Genomic DNA, 19,035 nt, shown 5'->3' with positions numbered 1-19,035 from the left:
CGCACTTGGCCACTATTTTTTTCCAGGGCAGGAGAGGATCTCCCAAGCAGTTTTTAAGAATACCCTGGAAACTCCTAGCATATTGGCAGCAGTACCAGGGCCAGCCCCAGTGGTGCCAGGAGTTAAACCCAAGGTCTCTGCAAGTAAGCAGATACTTCAATCCTTTGAACTCGCTCTCCAAACCAGGAGAACATCATCAAAATACCAAACAAAAAAGATATAAGAAAGGGTGGCTCAGAGCTGAAGCCTAAGACATGTGTAAATCTCAGGCTTTGTCCACCCCAACCCCACCTCAGCACCACAGATGAGGTTTTGGTGACTCCTGCACCAAATGAGACCAAAATGCTGAACTTTAACTAGAGTGCTACTTGGAAGTCTTCCACCATCTTCAAAGAAGGAATAGGTCATGGCAGACCACAGAAAAAAATGCCTAGCCATTATTCATTCAATAATGCCAAAAAAGTATTGAAGGTATAAGTTATAGTATTTATATCTTAGTTATCAGGTTGCCTTTTTGATTAAAAAAAAAAGTTTGAATGGCTTGGTATGAATTTTGGGAACATTGGTGGAAGGAGGTTTGACAGTATTGTATTGCTGAAACCCAACTTTGAAGAACTTTGTAAATCACAATGGCTTTCATACAAAAATCTTTTTTTTAAGTTTGATGAACTATTTCATTAAATATAGTGTTTTCTATAGTGGGCCCAAACAATCAGTTCAAAATATTAATCTACTTATCAAAAAAGTTTTGGGGGCCAAAGTGATAGCACAGTGATAAGGGCACTTGGCTTTGCATGCAACTGACCTGGGTTCAATCCCTGGTATCCCAGTGCATCGTCAGGAGTAATTCCTGAATGCAGAACCAGGAGTAAGCCATGAGCATCATCAGAAATGGCCCAAAAAAGAATAAAAAAAGTCTTGCCAGGGTCAGGAGGACTGGTCCGTGAGAGGAAGTTTGCCACGAAGAGCCAGGAAGTCAAGCTAGGACAGATAGGAAACCACTAGGACAATGACAGTTGAAAAGAATGGCTCTGGACAAGACCTGGGTGCTAAAAGGAGGTAAACTGATACACATAATACAAACCAGTGTCTAAAGGAAAAAAGGCAAGAGAGAGAAGTAAAATATCTGCCATAGAGGCAGACAGGAGGGAGGACAGAGAAATGGACAGGAGGGAAACTGGGGGCATTGATGGTGGGAAACAAATACTGGTGAAAGGATGAGTGCTGGACATTAAATCATGAACAAACTTGTAACTGTGTGTCTATTGATTCAATTAAAAAAATGTTATTTAAAAAAATTCTTTGTCGGGGGCCAGAGACATAGCATGGAAGTAGGACGTTTGCCTGGCATGCAGAAGGATGGTGGTTCAAATCCCGGCATCCTATATGGTCCCCCGAGCCTGCCAGGAGCAATTTCTGAGTGTAGAACCAGGAGAAATCCCTGAACACTGCCTCATGTGACCCACAATAAAAAAACAAACAAAAAAAATCTTTGTCCTGAGATAGATATGTGCTAAAAAAAATTATGTATGGCCCTAAGTGATTCTAGATCCATTCTAGATATTGAATGACTAGAATTTAACTAAACTTTATAAATTATCTACTTATGGAATAATGTTTTTATATTTTAAATTCTCTAAGTAAAAATCTTAATAAAATCATTAAGTTATAATCCTAATTCTTAGACTCCTAATAAAACTCATTTATAGCCTAGAGAGTTCTTCCAGCCTTGAGTAGATTTTTAGAAACTCAGTATTTTTTTTTTTTTTTGGTTTTTCAGGCCACACCCATTTAATGCTCAGGGGTTACTCCTGGCTAAGCGCTCAGAAACTGCCCCTGGCTTGGGGGTATCATATGGGACGCCAGGGGATTGAACTGTGGTCCTTCCTTGGCTAGTGCTTGCAAGGCAGACATCTTACCTCTTGCGCCACCTCGCCGGCCCCAGAAACTCAGTATTTTAAGAACAAATTCTGAACCATGTTTGTATTCCTTTAAAATTTTGGATCTACCAAACTGCTAAGAAGTCACTTTTGGCTATGCATTACTATTGAGAACAGGGTTCTTAGGTAGTGTGGATCAAACAGGATATGTAAACACTCCGACCGACACACCACCATCAGGTACAGAGTTCTGTATCCAGACGTGTTTACCACAGGCACTCTTGGCCAGCTTTCCCCGACTCCACCCAACATTGGGAAGAAACAAGGCCTTCTCATGATGTCCTGGGAACAGAGTTTTCCATATGTGTCCCTCACAGCAATCTTTCCCTGACAATGTCAGGCTCACTAGCCACAGCTCTAAAGTCTCTCCTAAAGATGCAGAAAAGAGCACTCAGGCTACAGAGGGAAATGTCAGACAAAAGCCATGGAGCAGGAACTAACAGGCCTTTGTCACTCTCAGGTGTACTTGTAATTTACCTACAGGATCAGCAATAATAGAAGTTCTTGCCTCTCCTTATCTGGGCCCCTCTTTTGGAGCATTCAGAGTTATAATTAGAGCTGACATCATATTCTGGCAGCTTTGGCAAATCTTACATTCCTATCCACTTTGTAATTAAAATGAGTTTTGTCTCTTCCTATTTTATTCTCTATGGATTTACGTGATGCCAACATCTTTTCTCTCAGTCCCACTCCCTAATCTCGTTTCTTAACCAAATTCTTTCAATGTTAGGGTTCAAATTAGCCATAGAATTTTAATGCCTGCGTTTTTGTTTCTGGGTCAGAGTCCTAAGGGAGTAAAAGTTCTAGAAAGTTCTTTCTTGTAGATTTCAGAAGCTCAGAGCTGACTGGAAAGAGGGGTCTTTCCAAGAATCGCATCAGGTTTTCCCATGGGAATTTCCTTCTCTCTTCTGCTTAGTGGCATTTCGCACTACAGAAATGCTCAAAACATGATCCAAAGGACAGATTTTTATGGCTCTAAGTTAAATCTTATTGGTCTATTTCACATCAGCGAGCTTTGCACCAAATGCCTAATTCATCTCATACCCTAATATTTTTATCTTTCCAAAGAAGTGTCTCCTGGAGCTCAAACACTTCTTTTGCCATGTTGTCTACTTTCTGCTGCATGCGCTGATTTTCCTGGAGAAGAAGGGAAGAGAAGTAATAAGAGCAAAAAGAAAACAAGAGCATTCAAGGGAGGAAAACAGGAAAAAAAAATAGGCTAATAAAGGAGCTTAATAAAAGGGTCAAGTCTGAACTAAACTGGAGAAGATGGGTTGTCTGTTCTAAGGAAAGATGCCACCCAGTCCCTCAGTGCCACAACTTGCTAGCTCCCTTGCCACAGCAGTGAGCGAGGGAACTGGAAGTGACTGCCGACCAGAGCTATGTGACAGAAACCAGCTGGGTTTCAGCAGACACAGCTCCAACTGTGCACCCCTTTTTGATAAAGATATTTTTCTTAAATGTGGAAAATATTTCTAGAAAATGAAGTTCAGATTTGCTCATTAATCAATGATCTTCTTGTAAGGAATAAGCGGTAGCTCTGGAATGTTTTAAGTAGAAATAAAAACATGCAAAAGGATAATCATGTTGAATTTCTGTTAGCAGAATCCATGGCAACAAAGTATTGTCAAATTTTAGGAAACCTAGAAGTTAATATTTAGCAGTTCCAGGATAATTTGTTCAATTAGAATATGATGCTTTAATACTTTAATACTCTCTCTACTTAAGTAAAGGATTCTTTTAACACCTTATTGGTAAATTATCATCTACTTTTCAACTCATATATTAATGACTTCACTGTGTGATTATCCGTTCTAAAGTCCAAAAAAGCGTCATTTTATTATAGTCAAGGTTCTTCCATTTTAAACTGCGGTATTAACATCTAACAGATCTATTAAGTCTAAACATAAAGAGAAAATCTCCTAATTCTATGCAGAGTGATAACACAGCGGTAGGGTGTTTGCCTTGCATGTGACTGACTGGGAATGGACCCAGGTTCGATCCCCAGAATCCCAGAGCCAGGAGCACCCGCTGGGTGTGGCCCAAAAACCAAAAAGAAAAAAGAAAGAAATTCCCCAAACAAGATTTTTTTTTAGAGCTCATATAACTCAGAATCCTGGGCTTTTAAAGAAACTATTTTAGCAAGTTATAACAGCTTAGCACTGTAATTTCTCTGAAATGAAATTATAAAAAACACGTAGCCACCTTGTGTAAGCTGTTGAAATTTAAAATGCCACTCTCAAAATAATTGTATTTTTCTTCTTAAATAATGAACTGAGGAAAAATAACTATCTTAAATTAAGAAAAAGGAAATAAGAAGTGTTAGCATATTCACACACAAAACACCAAAAGGACAAAAAAAGGAATTCATACTATTCTTAAACACCAGCAGGATTCAGAATTTGGATAATAAGCTTCATATTATTCATAACCCTATCTCACTATATCTGCAATGATACATGAGAAAAATTATATCTATCTGCACTGAGAATTCACAAAGCCTACATCCTTTCAGGAGGCTGTATTCAATTCAGTCTTAAGATGATGAAAAGTGATACAAATTCACAGAGAAAAACAATAAAATTCTTTTTTGGGGGGCTCACACCTGGCAGCACTCAGGGGTTCCTCCTGGCTCTATGCTCAGAAATTGTTCCTGGCAGGCTCAGGGGACCCTATGGATGCCGGGATTCGAACCACTGCCCTTTTGCACGCAAGGCAAACACCCTACCTCCATGCTATCTCTCTGGCCCCCCTACAATAAAATTCTTATCCTCTTATTTCAAAATCAGTATAGGGAGACTCATTAGGTGAGCCAGGGCTACAGGATAAGAGAAAAAGATGTAGGAAGAAAGAAAAGAGGAGCCCAAGCAATCAGAGATACTAATAAGTACAGAGTGGCCAGTGAGGCACCCAGACCAAAAAAGCCTGGCCTTCACTCAAACATCATGTCAACTACAGAATTCTTTAGGTGTTTTGGATAGCCATACCGAGATCCTTGGGATCCTTCCTATCCAACCGTCCAACTTAATTTCACACTATTTTACCCCAAGATAAAAAGATAAACTCAAAAGCAAAAGCTTTTTTTTTTTAAGTTAAGCAGAAATAAACACAAGGTAATAGGTACAAAAAGATGATAAATTTGGGGCCAGAGTGATAGTACAGTGAGTAGAGTGCTTGTCTTGCACGTAGCTGTCTGGCGTTCAATATGCAACACCCCCTATGACTCTCTTGAGCCTTCCAGGAATGATTCCTGAGCATAAAACAAGGAGTAACCCATGAGCACTGCCAGGTGCGGACAAAAACAAACCCCCTGCCAAAAAATGGATGATAAATTCTTGAAGCATACACAGTGATCCAGACTCCTTCCAACACTGGTGGCTTCTACGTCACAAGCAGATGAGCCTCCAAAATAACTAAAGGAAGATCTCATCTCTTCTTCACCCAGAATTGTGTCTCAGAAGAACAGCATTCATCATGTTCCGAAGAACAATATTACCCTAACTTTTCCTTTTGCTCATTTTCTAAGGCATATATCTATAGGGGGAAAATGTGCTTAGGAATAAAGAGTACAATTCTACTATAAAATGAGGGAGTGCAGAGGATTTTTAGAATTAATTTTCAAATCTCTCTGCTTCAAATTTCTATGAGTTTGGGGAAACAATCAGATATGGAAAGACAAGTGAGCTTTTTGACACTTAAACTCCTAACATACCTTCATCCCACTAAATCCATTTGCTTCCCCAAATTATTTTCAATTCGTTTACGTACCTCAATAAGCTCATCTCTTTGTCGAAGACCTTCTTTAAGTTCATCCATCTTGTGTTGAAGCACACTACACATATGCTTCTGCCTCTCTAACTCCTGTATTTGAACAAATTTTTAAAATTAGTTAACACAAAACTTTTTTTTGTTTTGTCACAAAACAAAAGCTGAGTATGAATTCCAGAAATGTGCCTGAATTGCTAGTGAATAGTAACTTAGAAAACTTGTTTTCAATGGAAAGGTTCAGAAAATTTTCAATTTCACCACACAGTATTATATATCTAGAAAGCCCAAATTATCCTATGATAAAAAACAATCCTATGAATATTAAGATGACTTGATAGAGACTTTAAAATATATATGGGTGCATGCCTTGCATGCTCAAGGCCCTGATTTGATCCCTGGCACTCCATGACCCCACATAGCATCATTGAGAACGAACCTGGCAACTCCCAGAATCACTAGGCCTGAGCATCCAACCATCACCCACAAGTATAACTAGGAATTGTCCTCAGGCTCAAAAACAATGGAAGGGTCCCCAACCCCACACCAAAAAATAATAAAGCTGACATAAAAGTTTGTAAATATAAACAAATCCTGGAGGGAAGATATACTAAACAGTACTAAAATGTAAAAGATATATATATATATATATATATATATATATATATATATATATATATATATATATATGCACTTTCTATGCATCTAAAATCTATAAGGACAACTGTGTAAAATACTTACAGGGGCTGAAGAAATAGTACAGTGGGCAGAGCACTTGTCTTGCATATGGCCTACCTGAGTTCGATCCCTAGGATGCTATACAGATCCGTTCCCTATCCCTGAGCACCATCAAGAAAGACCCTTGAATGCAAAGTTATAAGTAAACTTTGAGCACTGGAGCCAGAGTGAGAGCACAGTGGCTGGGCACCTGCCTTGCATGCGGCTAACCCAGGACAGACAGTGGTTTGTTTCCTGACATCCCATCTGGTCCCCTAAGCCTACCAGGAGCGATTTCTGAGTGCAAAGCCAGGAGTAACCCCTGATCATATGATATGGTCATTTGGGGGCCACACTGGTGGTGCTAAGGGGTTACTCCTTGCTCTGCACTCAGAAATTACTCCTGGCAGGCTCAGAGGACCATATAAGATGCCTGTAATTAAACCTGAGACAGCTACATGCAAGGCAAATGCCCTACCCCCTGTACTATTGCTCCAGCCTCCAGGGACACTATTTTAATGTATTTTTAAATTTTTCTTTATTTTATTAAAAAAAACAACATACTTCTGTGCAGTGATTTAGTAACCTAAAACTTTGCTATATTTGTCTTAAAAGATTTTTAGTGAATTATTTTGCTAATATATAAGTATAATTACATCATCTGTGGGTAATTTTTATTGAATTTTTTTCCAATTTAAATGCCATTATTTTTCTTTTTTTCTTTTTTTTTTTTTTTTTTTTTTTTGGTTTTTGGGCCACACCCGGCGATGCTCAGGGGTTACTCCTGGCTGTCTGCTCAGAAATAGCTCCTGGCAGGCACGGGGGACCATATGGGACACCGGGATTCGAACCAACCACCTTTGGTCCTGGATCGGCTGCTTGCAAGGCAAACGCCACTGTGCTATCTCTCCGGGCCCGACTGCTGTGGCTAGGACTTCCAAAACTATATTGAACAATAGTGGAGAAAGAATATCTGCTTTGTTCCTCTTCTAAGAGGAAAGGTTTTAAAATTTCACGATACAGGTTTGTTGCAAATGGGTGTTAATATCTTGAAGTTCTCTGTCCCTATTTTGGTGAGGAACATTATCATGAATGCATGCTAAAACTGTCAGACTTTTTCTGCATTTAGTGACATGATCATATCTCATCTTTCCTTCTGTTGACACGGTACATTGTTAACTGATTTGTAAATACTAAACCATCCCTAAATCCTTGGGATGAATCCTACTTGACCATGGCATATGAATATTGTTGGATTCAATTAATGAATACTTCTTTGAATATCTCTGCATCAATATTTACAATAGCCTGGAAATTTCTTTTTTAGGAGTATATCCGGTCTGCCTTTGGTTAGAGTAATACTGAATTCAAAAAACAAGTTGGAATCAAGCAAATAGTACAATGGGTAAAGCATGTAGCTAATCTGGGTTTGATCCCTGGAACCACATATGGTCTGAGTCCCATCAATCAGGAGTGTGTCCTGTCCACCCACTGTCAGGTATGATCCCCCAACTACCCTCCAGTTTCAAAAGAAATTAGGAAGAATTCTCTTTTCTCTCCTTCCTTCTTCCTTCCCTCCCTCCCTCCCTCCCTCCCTCCCTCCCTCCCTCCTTCCCTCTTTCCTTCCTTCCTTCCTTCCTTCCCTCTTTCCTTCCTTCCTTCCTTCCTTCCTTCCTTCCTTCCTTCCTTCCTTCTTTCCTTTCCTCCCTCCCTCCCTCCCTCCCTCCCTCCCTTCCTTCCTTCCATCCTTCCTCCCTCCTTTCTCTCTCTCTCTCTTGTTCTCTCTCTCTCTTCCTCCTCCTCCTCCTCCTCTTCTTCCTCCTCCTCCTCCTCCTCCTCTCTCCTTCCCTCCCTTTCTCCCTCCCTCCCTCCTTATAATTTGTTTGTTTGGGGCTTCTGCCTCCTCCTAACTCAGGTTTTGGTGTAAAATTCTCCACCTTAGTGGAATAAAGTTGTTCTTAGAAATTTATCATTTTTTTGTATATTTGAGGTGTCTGTTATAATTTCTCCCTTTCATCTCACCCATTCATATGTGCATCTTATATATGCATCATCCTTACACACTCATTTTCTAGTTTGTTTTCTCCAAAATGTTGTCTTTAAATGTCTGGTTAAAGATTTATCTCCAGTTATTAGTTATTATTTAGCTATTTAGAAACTCTTGAATCACTTAAAAGTTCATAGGAAGGAAGAAAACACAGCACTAAAAGTCTGGAGCTCGCTGGAATTCCAACCAATTGTAACAGGAAAAATTAAATGAGTCACTGAAACTACTGCAGTTGAGAGGCAGAAAATAAAGATAAAAGTTGTGTTCTATTTTTGGAAATCAGGAGAACATAAGTATTCCTTAAGAAAATAAAAAGTTTACTTAAAAAGGGAAATACATTATATTCTGTCAATTTCCTTAGGTCATTTAGTTTGGTTTTTATTTTGGGGTCACACCCAGATGTGCTCAGAGGTTACTCCTACACTCAGGTATCAATCCTGCTGATCTCAGGGCCCAACCAGATGCAACCATATGCAAGGCAAGTTTTACCCAGGAACTCTGACTCCAACCTTGGACCATGTAGTTTTAACTGAAACCTCATTTCTTGTAGGCTGCAATCTTCCACTAACCCAACACTTTTTTGATTGAAGAGAAAGGCATGGCACCAGATAAGCAATTACCTTTGATTTTTCTTCGTTTTCTCTATAAAACTCTGCCATCTGTTCCTCCTGTTCTTCGATCACATCCTTGAGGGTATCTACCTGGTATATCAAATTGTTCTTCTCATTGTCTAACTGTGCATTGGAAACCATGGCTTTCTTGTACTTTTCTTCAACTTCAGACAAAGATTCCTAAATGAAAGTAAAATTCATCAGACTGACTACTAAGATAAAAAACATTCACTGTATGCATCCACAGCAGAGGCTAATAGCACTGGCACAGAAAAACACAAAGAAGCAATTTTGAAAAACAGAAGCAGTTTAAGGATATCCTTGCTTAAGACATGCACAAAAAAAAAAAAAAAAAAAAAAAAAAAAAAAAGCCCACAGCCAGCCCAGGTTTGATCCCTGACACCATCTAGGTTACCCTATCCCCACCAAAGGTGATCCCTAAATGCAGAGCCAGAAGTAAGTCAGGAGTACTAGGCATGGCACTACACTGCATCCCAACAACAACAAATAAGGTCACTCTTGTCATTACTTCTAAAAACAAGCCTTTTTAGAATAAAACAGAACACAGCTCTCTTTCTACAAGAAAACTTTGCATCCACCTACATTTTCCTACTTCTTACATGTTTGTTTTCAGTATTTGTTGTATTTTACTGTTGTGCGTAAAAATGAAAATGTTTTTACAGTAATTATTCAAATTTTAGCCATATTACAGTAAAGAATAAAAAAAACTGTTTTAAGACAAATGTCTAATATATTATTTCAAAGTTTTCACCTAAAGTAGCAGTGATTATACCTAATTTGGTATATGTCTACTACCTAGCTTTTTAAGCCAAAAAAGAAAATTTTCATAGTAACCACTTCTTTAAGTGTTAAACATATACATATAAATATAAATGTTTGACCAAAATAAGACCAAAGAAACAGAACTGATAAGGACTTTGTCGATAACAATGGTTTCAATAAAATAAAATTTAAAAAATATCCATGATTAACTGATTTGGAGAAGTGGAAGAGTCAAGTGTTGGAGTGCACAGGAGCCACTCCCAGTAGTGATCTGCAAACTATTCATTTCTGGGACTTGAACCTGGGCTTTGGCAAAGCATTCCAGTCCATTGAAGCCTTCTTCCCAGTCTAATCAACTGATTTCTGACAGTGGTGCCCAAAGAATTCAATGGGGAAAGAACAGCTTTTTCAAAAAAAAATTGTGTTAAGAAGCTGGCTATGGGCCCAAAGTGATAAGGCAGCAGCAGGGTGTTTGTCTTGCAGCACGTGGCTGACCCAGGAAGGACCTGGGTTCGATCCCCAGCATCCTATAAGGCCCCCTAAGCAAGGGTTTCAATAGAATTTTTCCCACGGTATATACAAATGGCCAATAAACACAAAAACATTCTCAACTTCGTTAGAAATCAGAAAAATGAACATCAAAATCATAGTGAGATAGCATTTCAAATTAACTGTGATAGGTATAATCCAGCATTAAAAAAAAAAATAGAAACAAGGTAAGTACTGGTGAAACTATGGGAAAAATAGGGATCTATTGCTGATAGGAAATTTCTATTTCTGATAGGAAAGCAAAACAGTACACTAGCTTGCAAAAGATGTTGGCAGCCCCTCAAATTGGTCAACATAAAGTTACCATGTGATCCAGCAATTCTGTTTCTATTTCAAGAGAAATGAAAAGGTGTCTACATAAAAACATGTATACAAATATCCACAGTAGTATTAGTTATAACAGTCAAAAATAAGAAGCGGTCCAAATGTCTATCAACTGATAAATATAATCTGGTAAATCCATGTATTTTGAGCATTATTATGTCATTTAAAAATTGTATACGTGTTAAACTCTGGATAAATCTTGAAAACATTCTGCTAATTAAAAAGTCAAAGAAAAACAATTGCATGATTCTATTTATATGTATGTAGAATGTTCAAAACAGGCAAATTCATAAAATGAAAATAATTTAGCAGGAGCTCAGGGCTTGGTTGCGACTGAGTATGAGTCAGTCCTTTTTGAGGATACAGAAAATGCTCCAAACTGGAAAATGGTGATAATTCTACAATCTTGTGATTATGGTGAAAAATTTTACACTGAATTTTGTCCTTTAAGTGAATAAATGTCAGACATGTCAATACACACATATATACAAACATGCACTTAAGAATGTTTCACAAAGCAGAAGTGTGTTTATAAGAAACAGTTATACTAGCACTGAGAACAAAGATAAAGAATATAGGCAATGTCATTTACATAAAAGGTATAAATCTTAATAAAATGCAACATTTATAATAATCCTGGTCTACCTCAGAAGGTAGAAGCTTTAATAAGTCCTCCTTACAATTAGACCTACACCAAGTATGACATAGTGGGGCTGGAAAGAGTTTGGTCCCCAGTGACCTAAGCCACAGCCAGGATTGATTCCTAAGCAAAAAGCCAAGAGCAATCCCTAAGCATGGCTGCGTCAACACCAAAAAACAAACAAACCCACAAACAAAAACCACAATCCTATTTCCCATAAAAGCCTATCTGCTCAAACACCTGAATGTAAGACATTTTAATCAGAAGACACAACATTTAGTACAATAAACCTAACATTGAAATTTGTGAAATATACTCTTCCTTTAAACAACAGTTGTTTTAAATGTAAGTGTCGAGATCATTTAAAGTATTTTAATATAGCTTACATAGTAATACCCAGGAGGAATTAGTTTTATTTAAATGCCTCTCAGACTGTGACTTTCAAAAGTGGGTGTTGATGGCACTGTCTAAAAACTAAACAGAAATGCACACTTTCTTTTTTTTGTTTGTTTTTTTTTTTGTTTTTTTTTGGGGGGGGGGCCACACCCGGCAGTGCTCAGGGGTTCCTCCTGGCTGTCTGCTCAGAAATAGCTCCTGGCAGGCACGGGGGACCATCTGGGACACCGGGATTCGAACCAACCACCTTTGGTCCTGGATCGGCTGCTTGCAAGGCAAACGCCGCTGTGCTATCTCTCCGGGCCCAGAAATGCACACTTTCAACCCCATTCCAGATTCACGGAAACAGGAAACCTGAGAGTAGTCCAGCAATCTTTTTGGTGATTCTGGGTGGAGTTGAGTGGGGTGAGCACCTCAAAGACAGGCACAATTGAGGAAAGGTTTTGCTGTTGCTACAACTGTTGTTTGGAGGCCAAAGCTAACAGTGCTTGAGGGAACAGAGCAGATTCAGTGGTCAGGAGTTGCTTCCAGAGTAACTGGGGGACTGAGAGATGAAAAGGATCTAAACTGAGGCCCTTGCATGCTAAACATTCAATCCTGCCCTCTGAGTGACTTCCCTACCCTATAAGATTTTCTTGAGCAATAATAATCCAGCCACCCTTTTAAAATAGGTTATAGACAAAGCACAGCATGACTGTCACCAGATTCTTCCTCGATGTTTTTTTTTTTTTTTTTCACTTAAAAGAATCAAATTCAAGTATGCACTACGCATGAAGCAATGAAGCAAGAAAAGTGGGCTTGGTACATTTTTGCATGCTGGAGACGAGGTCCTATCCCGTCCAAGATGTGTGCTTTCCTACTTTAGGACACATTTCCTCATGTCTGCCAAAATATCTATCTTAAATGAACATATATTAAAAACTGGTACCCTGGAATACCTCAAAGGGCAGTGTGCATGGTTTTCATGCTAGAATCCTAGGTTTTATGCCAAAACCACATCAACCCCTGAGTATTATTGGAAGTCACTCAAGAAAACAATTCTGAAATAGTACTTGAGCATCACTGGCTGTGGTTCTCCTAAACCTAAAGATAAATCATTAGGATGTTTTACAGCCATTTGCCCAATTGCTATTTATGACTAAGATACAAAGAAAATGCAGGTAGTTTACCTGGTTTATAAACTGTGAGGCCAGAGAGACATACAATGGTGAATGTGCCTGCCTTGCAGCCAGCTGTCTGATCCCCCAAGCACCACCAGAAGTGACCCCTAAGCATAGAACCAGGAATAAGCCCTGAGATTTTACCCAAAAAAATAAAAAATAAAAACTGTAAGATGCATTATATATTTCAATGTTCAAAAAAGTGCACTAAGCTCTTAAAGACCAAAAGCCTTTCTGGGGCTGGAGAGAGAGTTCAGTGGGTAGGGTAGTTGCCTTGCATGCAGCCAGACCAGGTTCAATCCCCAGCATCCCATATGATCCCCTGACCACCATCAGGAGGGATTCCTGAGACAGGATCAGAAGTAAACTCTGAACATCACCAGCACTACCCACAAACCAAAACAGAAGTTTTTCTTTCTTGTGCCAGAGATGAATGCCAGGTTAAGCACATGCTTGGAAGACAGCTGTTGTTAGTAAAGCTATGTGCAGTGAAATCACCGTTACCCACACGCCTGCAGACAAACAGCATGCGTGGCCTGTAGAATAGGCACTGATACCTTCAGTTCTTTCAGTCCCTGCATGTATCTCCCTTCTACATCCTGTATCTGGTCCTTAAGTTCATAGATATCCTGCAGGACATAGGAATGAACCATTGCATAAAATCATGTACAAACATCTCAAGTTTCAAAGGATTTAGATAAAAGTATTTTTTTCAACATTCCAGTCCAAAAGGAGAAATCAAAGTATATAAACAGAACTATCTCTCCAAATCACCAAAGCAGGCAAACAATTCAGGAGACAGTGGGCTTGGAAAAGTTTAGTTACATTTATTACCTGCTGAATGGATTGGCTCCTGTAGAAAACATTAGCAAATGCAGTCCTGCTGGATATAAAATTATCTCTATATTACTAACTTTTTTTGTGTACAGGGATTGAATCCAGGGCTTCCTGCACAGAAGGCTTGCAAATTCATTGAGCCGCATCCCCAGCACTAACCTTAACAGTTTTAATTTCAAAATGTTTGTAAATCATTTCAATCACTTTAGCAGAATGTTTCATTTAGAATTATGGTCAATACAAACAGCAAATTGTAATTCATAAGCAATTTATTTTTAATGTAACAAATGGACGTAACAAAGCTACCGTTCAGTGGCACAGTTACTAATCTCAATTGGAGAGAAAGTAAGTAAAAGAAAAGAATTAAATATAAAAACTTTTAAATATTTTAAAACACATAAGATGGTCTGTCTTGAGGACACCGTTTAAATGCTGAGAATAGCATTTGCTTCAAGTATGATCATAATTCTTTTAAGAGGAGTAAAACAAGTCAAATTTTAAATGGAAAATAACGTTTTCTCTTGTACCTCTCCCTGTTCTGCAAGATTTCAGTCTGGATGCTTGATTTAAGTAGAAGTTATAGCCAGGGCCCTTGATGAAATTCGACAATTGCAGATGGAATCAATGATCAAAGTCAGATTGTACACATCATTTCTATTATACTTTCCAGCACTGTTGACTCCCACCTACTCGGTCAGTCTCTCTTTCGCTCATTGACTGGTTCAGCTGATGTTTATCAAGGCTATTGGGGACCATGTTCTTTCCAGCTGGAAAGGCCATCTCTGTATGTCTTGTTCCATAGAAAAAAGTACCTAAAGACAGGAGTTTATCTGACTCAACTTTATGCCCTCAGCACTTCTGCCTGGGGCTCAGTAAGAGCTCAACAAAAGCTGCTGCTACAGCTAGGCTGACTGGATCAGCTCTCTGCTTCTGCCTCCACCACTGTGCCCAATCTCCTACCTCTCCTATCATCAGCCCACTTTCCAAACTGCCAGTGTCACACTACAGTCTTACTCAGTCATCTCCTGTCTTTTCCTCCCTCTACTCTGTTAGTGGAAGGGAGTCTCTAAATGAGGCAAGCCCATTCACCCAAACCCAGAACAACGTTCCTCCCATTTACTCTTTCACTCAGTCATTCCCTTCCTCAGCTTACAGATTCACTCTACTGGCTCAATTCACTCACTGAGACTGCCTGATCATCAACCCCTCCTTTAGGAAAAAATCAGGGTTGGGAGACATAGCTCAAAGGGTACAGCACCTAATGTGAACAACAGAGTTCTAGCCCTTGAATCTCCACTGTACCAATCCAAGCACCGCACAGACAAGCCTACACCACCAGGCTGAGCACTGCCAACAGAAGTTTCTAGGCTCCTTAGCACTAAGGCACCCATCACCGAAATATATTTTTCAATCCAAATCAGCTAATATCACTGCCCAATTTATTATAAATAGCTGTCAAGTTTAACTGAGTACGGTACTTGTAAGCGCTCACCTGTGTGTCGTCCCCCCCCTTCTCTCATACCTCATACCTCTCATATGTCTTCTCTCATACCTACAACTCACTCATGCTCCTCCTTGGTGCACTGTGCACAGATGACCTTCTAGTTCTCCCAGATCCCTCTCTTGGTCCAGGACACCAGAATCCCTGGCCCTGTATGATCACCTAATATAGTAGAGAAAGAGCCCGAGCACTGACAGGCATGGCTCAAACCAAAAAGAAAGGTTTTTCCCCCTTAGCTTCTTTGCTTACTTTTTATCTTTTATTCTTTCTTCAAACCTTCCTTCATAAAAGCCTTTAGTTTTTACAATATTTTAAGGCCTTTGACCATCTTTTGATGAAGAACTTCTCAATGCCTGCCACAGACCTATTCTCGCTATGACCATATAAAATCCACACTGCCTTGGCCTTGTTTCACTATCACGAGTTTGTCTGCCCGATGAAACACTGAATAGCTGAGTCCATCTACATAGCTGAGTCCATCAGCGCCTAAATCTCTAGGACCGCAGCTCAATCATGCTGAGTGCATGAATGCAAGAAAGCAGTTTTAGCACTGGCCTTCCCCCAGCCTCACAATCTGCACAAACACCCAGATCTATGAACTCTCAAATGTATTTTGAAAGTTACTTTTCATTAAAAAGGTAACTAAGAACAGAGACTCAACTAAAGGGTTAATGTGCTTCTCTTTACTTGTATTCCAAATACTCTAACACTTCTATTATCATGAAAAATTAAGTGATGGCTCTAATCTTGCAGTCAAATAATACCACTAATAGCTAGTAATTCTTTCCAAAGTCGGGTTCCTTGTACATCTACATATTTTCCACTTAAAATACGGCCAAATATTTCTGAATTCTTTTTACATACATTAAAAATATTTTTGGCATTTGTGAATTATCAGAACTCATTCCACTGTCATCAAAGGAAATAGAAAAGAGTAAATAAATAATCTCCTTTCTTGAGAGCCCTGAAACCTCCAATTCACATTCTTAAATTGTGTTGAAGCCATTTTTAAAAAGAACTCATATTACTATTCTTATTGAATCACATTAAATGTCAAGCAGTTACAACAAATTACTATGCCACAAAACCAAAAAATTTAAAAACCAGGGGCCGGAGAGATAGCATGGAGGTAAGGTGTTTGCCTTTCATGCAGAAGGTCATCGGTTCGAATCCCGGCGTCCCATATGGTCCCCTGTGCCTGCCAGGAGCAATTTCTGAGCATGGAGCCAGGAGTAACCCCTGAGCACTGCTGGGTGTGACCCAAAAACCACAAAAAAAAAAAAAAAAATTTAAAAACCAAACCGAAGTTTGCAGTTTACCCGCAATTCGCTTAATGAGGTGTCTGGATCTAGTAAGCTGCAGGTGTCTCCACTTCCCCGTCTAGATGAATTTCCACTTAGAGGGGTCGTTGCTGAGGCAGAATTTCGAGATGAAGGCTAAAGAGAAAAAAAAAAAAAAACAACACTTAATTAAATCTTGTTTCTTTGAAATTAAGTCTAATGTAGAAACTAAATAGGGGCAGAAAAGGTAAGGGCTTAGCAAATGGAAGGAAGTTACCAAACACAACCTACATACAGGCTCTTCAGATTTGGCTCTGGGTGGGAACTTGGAGAAGGGCTCAGGCATGACTTCTTACACTCACACTCTTGACTGGAATCTGGCTAAGGAGGAAGTTATTTCATCCATATTTCTGGAAGAAGTTGTTTCATTTATTTCTTTTTGTTGGTTCTGGAGCCACACCTGACTGTGCTCAACACTTACTCTGGGCTCTGGGCTCCAGGATCACTCCTGGTGAGAACTGGGGGTAGGTGATCGGTTGGGTGCAATGTAAACATCTTAATGTTGTACTCTTTGCAGTCTACACTGTATTTTATCTTACACACACACACACACACACACACACACACACACACACACACACACACACACACCACTTAGTGTCTACCACTACTTCTTTAGACTTGTTCCTTTTTCTAATACTTTGTGATTGAGAGGTACTGTTTACAGTTTGAATCAGGGGACAGGACCAAGAGAACAGTACATCAGGTAGGGCATTTGTCTTGCATGCTATCAACCTGGGTTCACTCCCCTGCATCCCAGAGGGTCCCCCAAGCCTGCTAGGGTGATTCCTGAGTACAGGCAGAAGCAAGAATTAGCTCTGAGCACCACTGGTTGTGGCCAAAAAATCTAAACAGATTTAATCAGTTTAAATGTGAGATGATACTATAGTTAAAATATGGTTCGTCCAAATTAAGATATATAGGGACTAGAGCAATAGAACAGAAGGTAAGGCACTGCCTTGCATGTGGCCAACCTGGGTTCAATCCACAGCAAGCCATATACCCCCCGCCCAAAAATACACTGTCAGGAGTAATCCTGAGCTCTGCGACAGGATTAACCCTAAAATATCAATGGGTGTCCCCCAAAGACAGAAATAAGACAAATACGTAGATAGATTTCATTTTTTTCTTTCCTGACTCCTTCTTAGGAATCACACAAGTGAGGAATATGATCTCTCAATCCAATATTTTTTGGGGGGAGGCTGTTGGGCCACACCCAGTGAGGCTCAGAGGTTACTCCTGGCTATGTGGTCAAAAATTGCTCCTGGCTTGGGGGACCATATGGGATGCCAGGGGATCAAAACACACGGTCTGTCTTAGGCTAGCGCTTTGGCCCCCCAATCCAGATTTTTTTTTTTGGAGGAGGAGAGAGGTTTTGGGTCACACCAGCAGCACTTGGGGTTTACTCCTGGCCCTTTGCTCAGATATCACTCCTGGCAGACTCAGGGGACCATACGGGATGCTGAAAATCAAACCCAGGTCCATCCCAGGTCAGCTTCATGCAAGGCAAATGTCCTACCACTGTGTTGTTGCTTTAACCACCCCTCCCAGTTTTTTTTTTATTTGTGTGTTTTCTTTCTTTTTTTGTTTTTGTTTTTGGTGTTTGGGACACACCCTAGGGAGCTCAGGGGTTGCTCCTGGCAGCCTCAGGGGGCCAAATGGGAATGGAACCCAGGTCCATCCCAGGTTGGCTGCACACAAAGCCAGCCCCTCTGTGTATGTGTTTCTGAATATGGATGTGGGGGGAATATGAGAGGCCACTCCAAAGGTGCTGGGTGGGGACCATCGGCTATACCTTCTATGCTCAGTTGAAAATATGGGGCCATGTGCACTAAACATGGACTCCAGTTCTTAGAGCTATATACTGGTTCCAAGGTAGGATTTGGGGGACCAGGGCAAGATTTCCAAGGCTCAGTGCCAAGAATGCAAAAATATATTAAATGACACGCTAGTTGATTATGCTGAAATATTTTGGCTAAATAAAAGATGTTATTTAAATTAATTATATTTACTTTGTAAATGTGGCTACTAGAATATTTAAACTCCTACATAAGGCTTCCACTGCATTTCTATTAAAAAGAAATGGTCTCTCTCTCTTTTGGGTATAGCATAAAACTAATTCTGCTAAGTCATTTCCCTTCAACGATTTTCTAAAAATACTTCTAGAAGAAAGTCAAAGACTTTCAACACAAGGTAAAGACATCATCTCACTTCCAAAAAAAGATTTACATGTGAAGGAAAAAATACCCTTTATGACATCCCCACCCATAAAGATAGTTCCATTTTCAATGTTTAATGATCTCTTGAGATGAAATTCTAGAGGAATGAAACAAAAAGAGCAGCCAAAAACTGAAGAGGTGACATTCAAGGAAATAAAATGCTGTCTCAATTCTTCTCCATGCTTCACATGATTCAACCTCAGAGG

General features: G+C 39.6%; 1 protein-coding gene across 8 annotated transcripts in view; it reads right to left on the bottom strand.

Annotated features, from left to right (window-relative positions):
* Positions 1 to 19,035, bottom strand: part of LRRFIP2 (LRR binding FLII interacting protein 2) — an 84,564-nt gene that overhangs the window by 19,176 nt on the left and 46,353 nt on the right. For 3 of the 8 annotated variants that reach the window (XM_049766420.1, XM_049766414.1, XM_049766416.1), the window contains 3 exons: positions 16,590 to 16,706; positions 9,090 to 9,260; positions 5,709 to 5,801 (listed from right to left, as the gene is read on the bottom strand). In XM_049766420.1, the coding sequence (XP_049622377.1) occupies positions 5,709 to 5,801; positions 9,090 to 9,260; positions 16,590 to 16,706 (381 nt within the window). Of the gene's footprint in view, positions 1 to 2,984; positions 3,078 to 5,708; positions 5,802 to 9,089; positions 9,261 to 13,489; positions 13,562 to 16,589; positions 16,707 to 19,035 lie in introns of all 8 variants that reach the window. The other 5 variants (XM_049766417.1, XM_049766418.1, XM_049766413.1 and 2 more) reach the window with 3 other exon arrangements.

The sequence above is a fragment of the Suncus etruscus genome, chromosome 20, assembly GCF_024139225.1.
Source record: "Suncus etruscus isolate mSunEtr1 chromosome 20, mSunEtr1.pri.cur, whole genome shotgun sequence".
Taxonomy (NCBI): Eukaryota; Metazoa; Chordata; class Mammalia; order Eulipotyphla; family Soricidae; genus Suncus; species Suncus etruscus.
This window is presented reverse-complemented; position numbering and strand designations above follow the sequence as displayed.